At 57.2% G+C, this 6527-nt stretch overlaps 1 protein-coding gene across 1 annotated transcript in view; it reads right to left on the bottom strand.

Annotated features, from left to right (window-relative positions):
* Window positions 1-4236, bottom strand: part of LOC125918539 (sodium/calcium exchanger 2) — a 24739-nt gene extending 20503 nt beyond the window's left edge. The window contains exon 1 of the mRNA XM_049624524.1: window positions 3109-4236. Coding sequence (XP_049480481.1) covers window positions 3109-3783 — 675 coding nt within the window. The 5' untranslated portion in view covers window positions 3784-4236. The remainder of the gene's footprint in view (window positions 1-3108) is intronic.
* Window positions 4237-6527: the final 2291 nt, after the last annotated feature.

The following is a 6527-nucleotide window of genomic DNA, read 5'->3' on the forward strand; positions in this document are numbered from 1 at the left end:
CTGTAATAGGAGCCAGACTTGTGCCTCTTTTGAGAGTCAGAGTCCCGCTCGCCAATGCAGCCTTTGCCGGACTCTCCTTCCTTAGAATCCGTTTGGCCCTTAGGGACGGGACTCTGACTCTCAAAAGAGGCACAAGTCTGGCTCCTATTACAGCCCCATAAGACAAGCTCCTCCTGTGTTTACATGCTGTATCTCCCCAGAGAGACAAGGCAACGCAGAGTTCAGATCCTGCTTCTAGAAGCGGCAAGTGTGGCTCAGCCTCTTGCCTGTAAAAATGGGAACGGCCCCAAGACTGGATGAGCTTATGTACCCCTAGCGCTTAGCACTGTCGGTTCCGGACACATGGACAAGAGCTCAAAATTAACATGACCACCATTCTACCTATGCAGGTCCAGGACTCCTCCGCCCACGGTCACCCTCCTCATTAAAGATCAGGAGGAAGAGGTGGAAGATTATTTACCATCAGCTGGCCCCCCGGAGGTATCTTTAACCTGGGCCCAGAAGGGAAACTATCTTTGAAGATCCAACCAATCCCCACACCCCTCCCCCTGGTCGCTGGGTTTCCTGATGGCTCAGAGAGAAGGCGGGAGCCTCACAAAGCCAGCAGGCAGGTTTGTGAAAGGCAGCTGAATTTTCTACGCAAGGTGTAGCGTTAACTCTGGCCTCGGAACTGGCCACTATGTGTAGGGCAGGGGAATGCTCCCGTAATCAGAAGACCATCTCAAACCTCGAAGATGTGCTTTCCTCCCTGCAGGTAAAGAAAAGGTGGATTCTAGGAGGCTCACCTCCTTTTTCCAGGGCACCCACTGCGGATGGGCCCACGGACCTGCCTACCCTGCGGGAGAAGTGAGACAGGTTCAGTGCACAAGGACACCCCCAAGAGGGGGGGGGGGCTCTCACCAATCTAGGGGTGTTTGTGGGTTGCCACCGTGACTGGAGAAGGGGGATACGGTCCCAGATGGCGACATCCAGCGACTCATGGGGTGGTCCCACACAATACAGAATTGTCCCACGTCCTGCCTCACCTTCCGAACCTCCTGCTGGAGGGGCGCCTGGGTGGCTTGGTCGGTTAAGCGGCTGACTCTGAATCTCGGCTCAGGTTATGGTGTCACGTTTTGTGAGTTCGAGCCCGGGCATCGGGCTCTGCACCGACAGCACAGAACCTTGCTTGGGATTCTCTCTCTCCCTCTCTCTCTCTCTCTGCCCCTCCCCCACCGGTGCGCATGAACTCGCTCTCTCTCTCAGGTGAAAAATCTTCTAATCGTCGGAGTCTAGAACTCAACTCTGTTTTATATATATATATTTATATATATATATATATATATATATATATATATACACAAAGTATTTTCCTGTATGGTTTAATATATGCTGAATACACTTATTTTTAATCTTGTAGCTACCCACTCCTGCTCAACTCCTTGCATGGCTTGTTTCCTGATCTTTTTCTTCCTCTTGAGCCCAAACTTGTTCAGTATAAGTAGGTGCCAGCAGCTGGCTCCCACATCACGACTTTTAAAGTGGCCGTGCCGAAGCGCTTACATGTGGAAACGCGCATTGTTCTACGAGAGATTCCTCTGGCCAACGGCACAGGCAAGTTTAGTGATGGGAGGGATAGCTTGCATTTACTCTGTGCTAGGCCTGCCGTCCCGAGTTCTTCCACGTGTGTAGTTTATTCGATCCCCACACAGCCCTCTGACGTCAGTACTGTGGTGACACCCAGGTGACCGGTGGGGAAACTGAGGCACAAAGCAGGTGAGGAACTTGCCCAAGGGCCAGCTGGGAAGCAGCAGAAGCGGGGTTTGACTCGAGCGTGTCTGCCTCCGGGCTCCACGCACCAAACTGCGAGACTCTCGAAGACCTCTCTCTTATTACGTAAGTATTTCACATCAGCAAAGGGATATTCCTATCCCTCCTCCGGCTCATGGTGTCTAAAATCCTTGTCCTAGTTCTGCTCTAGATCCTCATCAGAGACCACTTTGAAAGCCCGAGTCAGGACGCCGTCCTCTTTAACCGTGCTTGAGGACTGTGTGATGCCCCCTTCTGTACTTTTCACCCTGGCAGCCAGGAAACTCACCGTCACAGTCGTGAGTCGACGGCAGCCAACTGTCTCTCTCCCTCTCTCATCCCTGTCTTCTGGTGCTACTATCTCTCCCTCAGCTCTCTGCGGTTGCTGGTCCCTCAGTTCTGTTTCTATAACACCTGCAAGGAATTTTTATGCTTCTAACACTCAGCTCCTTCCTGGACACGCAACTATAATTGGCAAAACCTGACAGATCTGGGTGACTAGATTGTGCACATGTGTGAAGGAATTCTGGGTAGCCTCACATAAATTATGCATGTGTGTGAACGAACTGGGCCAGACCCATAAATAAATTATGCAGATGTAGGTGGCAGTCTTGGGGTTGTGGGAAATGACTTAGGCAAACGTCTTCCAGGGAGACTTAGCGGAGCGCGGTTAAGACGCTGGACAGACGAGAGGCGAATGGTTATGTGAATGGGGGGAGGGGTGTGAGTTATGGAGCGGTGGGGCCAGCTTGTGTCTCACTGTCGGAACGAATCGTGCAAAGTGGTCTTTGCAGCGGACTGGGTTCATACCTGCGTTGGACCGGAGTGAGTGGAAATTTCAGCGATGCGGCATAAATTATCCTAACATCAGAGATCGGTTATGAATGATGAGTGAATTTTGCGAGCCACGACTCCATAGCTGGCAAATACCTAGCTAGGCTGTGACCTGTGGTAGCCATTGCACAGGTCACAAGGACTCTGTCAACACGTATGGCACTGTTAGAAGAGCTCAAGCCATTCCTTCTGGACGGGTATATTGCAAAATGCCGCCCCCTCTGGGCAGATGAGCCCTTTCCAGGTGCTGCGGGAGCCCTCCAGACATGGCGGGGGCGCACTCGATGGACTCAGGCCCCAAACTGCCTTCCCTGGCCCACCGCCCTTGTGCAGTGCGTGACCTGCACGACCATACCTGGTGGCCCTCCCCGATGTGAGCATGCATTTCTGCGAACGCATGAACCAAGTCTCCGGGCCCAGGGAGCCACCCCTCTGGATTCTGCCGACGTACGTGCCCCGAGCAGGTGCCGATGGGTCCTTGCTCACCTGGACCACGCCGGGGGAAAAGACGGCAAGGATAAGATAAAGCCAGACGTAGGCGAAGATACTCCAAGAGGCAGTGACGAAGAAGACTCTCAAGTGCTTGATCTTGCGGCTCTCGCCGGCTGGGATGACGTAGATGCACACGGCAATGACCACAAACATGTTGAAGGCGGCGCTGCCCACGATGGTGCCTGGGCCCAGCTCGCCCGCCTGGAAGTTGTGGCCACAGACCTCGATGACCGACAGCAGGATCTCGGGGGCTGAGGAGCCCAGGGCCATGAGCGTGAGGTTGGACACGGTCTCGTTCCAGATGCGGACGGTGCCCACGCTGGTCTCGCCGTTGGCCTTGGTGATGGTGATCTCCTTCTCCTTGGACGTGATGACCTCGATGGATGCCATGAAGCGGTCGGCGATGATGGACACGCCCAGGAACATGTAAACCATGGCCACGAAGTAGACCACGGCCCGCGCCGCTTTGTCACCCAGCGACGGGTCATCAGGCTCCCAAACGGGCAGCAGCACCCCCGGCTGGCAACGGTTGGAGCCCTGGCAGCCCCCTGTGCTGGCATCGCTGTCATTGGCCGGGGGAGGTGGCAGGGAGGGGGTGGGGGTGGCCGCCCCCGAGCACGGGGCCGTCCCCAGGAGGAGTGCAAACCCCACTAAGGCCAGGGGAGCCATGGAGGGTGTCGGGTCCTGTGGGGGAGGAGGAAGAAGTGTGGGGGAGGGGCACACACCCTGCCCATTCACACGGGACCCCCCCCCCCCAGGCTTGCTGGGGGCCGGGAGGGGGAGGGTGGGGACAGAGGGAGCCACAGAGGGACAGGGACGCAACGAGACAGAGAGCGCCAGACAGAGACCGGGAGAGGAGGATAAAGACAGACGGGCGTCACAGGCTGCTGGCGGAGTGGACGTTGCTCTCGCCACTTCGGGGACTTGCGGCTGGACGTCCTGCACCCTATTGGCCGGCAGTTTCCACCCCCAGGTACCTGGGCACCCAGGAGCCCTAGGACGCGTGTCTGCCAGAAAGCCACACACACGACAATGTCCGCGGCTGCCGCTTTGTTTCTAACAGCGTCCCTCCGGAACCCGCCCGGATGGGATGCCTGTCAGCAGCAGACGGAGAAGTACAGCTCGGGGGTTGGGGGGGGCGGGCAGCGAAACGTTATGTGGCCCTGAAAAGAGAACGGGCTGCGGACCCGCCCGGCCACACAGACGAATCCCACAGACGGACGATGGATGGATGAAGCCAGGCCCCAAGTGACATAGACCGGATGATTTAGAGGGTGAGGCCAGGGGCTGGAGGCCCTAAGTTCATGAGCTAAGTCTGGTGGCCTCAGAGGGCTCCTGTGCAGGGCCTGGGCTTTGGCGGGTGCTGGGATGTCCGTCTGCCTGTCTGTCTGTCTGTGTGTCTGTCTGAGGTGGGGCTGCAGAGAGACCGCTGGAGGGTCTCTGGCTCACATCTTTCCCTGCGATGCTGGCAGATGTCTCTCCCAACTGAGTCTCAGAATACTGTGACCCTCGCCCTGGACAAGGTGTCGTGTGGTCTGGCCTCCTCATTCCCTCTCTGGCTTCATCTCTCTCCCTGTCCCCCTTACTCGTTGGCCCCGGCCACCTCCGGGTTCCTCACATGCTAGACAAGTTCTTGCCTCAGGGCCTTTGCACCTGCTGTTTCCCCCTTCCTGAGACCCTGTTCCCTACAATATTCACCCTCTCTTCTCCAATTCTCTGCTCAGACATCACCCTCCCTGAGCTCTCTATTCAAAATGACACCACCCCACTTTGGCGAGGCCCTAGCGGTCTCATAGATGAGAGGGTCAAGGCTCAGAGAGGTTAAAAACTCATTCAAAGCTCCCAGCACCAACGCTGGCTTCATTTCTCTCTCTGGGAGTCGCCCCAACTCCCAGCTCCTGGGCCCCACTCTTACGTTGCCATGGTAACCCAGTAGCCTGTTTTGAAAAAAGGTGGGGGGGGGGGACTGAGACTAGAAGGAGAGGTCTGACCCCTGCCTTGGCCACCAACCTCAGTTCTCCCAGTAACTTCCATTTCTGTCTGGAAGTTCTTCTCCGAGTCTAGCCCACAGCCTGCCCCCAAAACACGCCCACGTACTCAAGGGCTGGGAGCCCGCTCCTCTGGGGGAGGGAGGCAGAATGTTGGCAGAACATCCCTGAGGAGTGTGTGTGTGTGTGTGTGTGGGTGGGGAGAGGGGGATTCTTAAAGGGCCACCGCACAATTAGCCCCCTCAGCAAGGCCCCTAATGATACATCTAATTAGCAGCCCCCTAATTAGCAACAACTTAGGCATAATTACAAACCCACCAGGATCCAAAGCAAAGACTCACACTCTCTTCTCCCTCCCTTCTCCCAGGCTTCCAGGAGAAACGAGGGCCACCTGGGAGTCAGGAATTCATCTCAAGCATCCAACTCCCTCTCTCATGGGAGGGCCAAGGCCTGGAAAGTGCCCCCTCACATCTAACCACCTGTCCCTCCTGCTGCGGTCTTCAAGGGAGGCCAGAGTCAGCCAACGGGGGGTGGGGGTGGGGGTTCTCATGCCTGCCCTCCTTCCCAGGGGATGGGCAAAGCATCCTGGCTCAATCCCCTTTCCTGCAAAACCTGAGGCCTTAGGGGAGTGGGGCGGGGGGGGGGCGGTCAGGAAGAGAAAGCACGAGATAAATATTTGTGAAATGAATGACCAAGACGTCTGAGCCCTGTCGCTGTGGACAGCTGGACTTTCTCTGCTAAAGGCGCCTGTCTCTGCCTCTCTTCGTCCACCAGCAGCCCTGAAACCTAATCTGGGTTTAGAATCCGGGGGCAAAAGGATCAGGTTGAGGCCAGGGTAGGAGTCCGGAGGGCAGATGGTAGTATCTCCCGATGTCCCCCCACCCTCGTGGGCAGGTGTCCAGCTGGGCCAGTGGCGAGCGCCCCGGTTCTGCCTCACATGCCTCTCAGGGTCTCAGACACCTCCTGTCTAGGGCGGGATTGCAAGCGTAAGGGAAGGGGGTCCAGTCTGGCCTTGCCGGGTGGGACCCCCTCCCTCCCTCCCTCCCTCCCTCCCTCACGTTGGCGAGTGAGGTCGTGGTTCCTGGTTGTGCTTGGTGGGGCCAGGGCTTGCCCGCCGCGCTCCTCGGAGAGACTTCAGAGGTGGGGACCCGAGCTTCTAAACACACCCACTTCCTGCTCCTGGGTGAACCGTGTCCCAGCCTGGGGGTCACACATAGTCTCAGTGCTCAGGGCTACCACGCACGGATGGGTAAACCGAGGTCCGGAGGGAGAAGAGAGCTTGGCCAGGTCGCGCGGCTTCCACTCCAGGGCAGGGGAGGACGGAAAGTCAAGGCATGGGACTCCGAAAGAGGTGCTCCTTTGAACCCATCGGGCCCCACGTGGGTACTCGAGGACCTCACCCCGTCACAGCGGGGGCTGCTGCGG

The sequence above is a fragment of the Panthera uncia genome, unplaced genomic scaffold (genome assembly GCF_023721935.1).
Source record: "Panthera uncia isolate 11264 unplaced genomic scaffold, Puncia_PCG_1.0 HiC_scaffold_96, whole genome shotgun sequence".
NCBI classification, from domain to species: domain Eukaryota; kingdom Metazoa; phylum Chordata; class Mammalia; order Carnivora; family Felidae; genus Panthera; species Panthera uncia.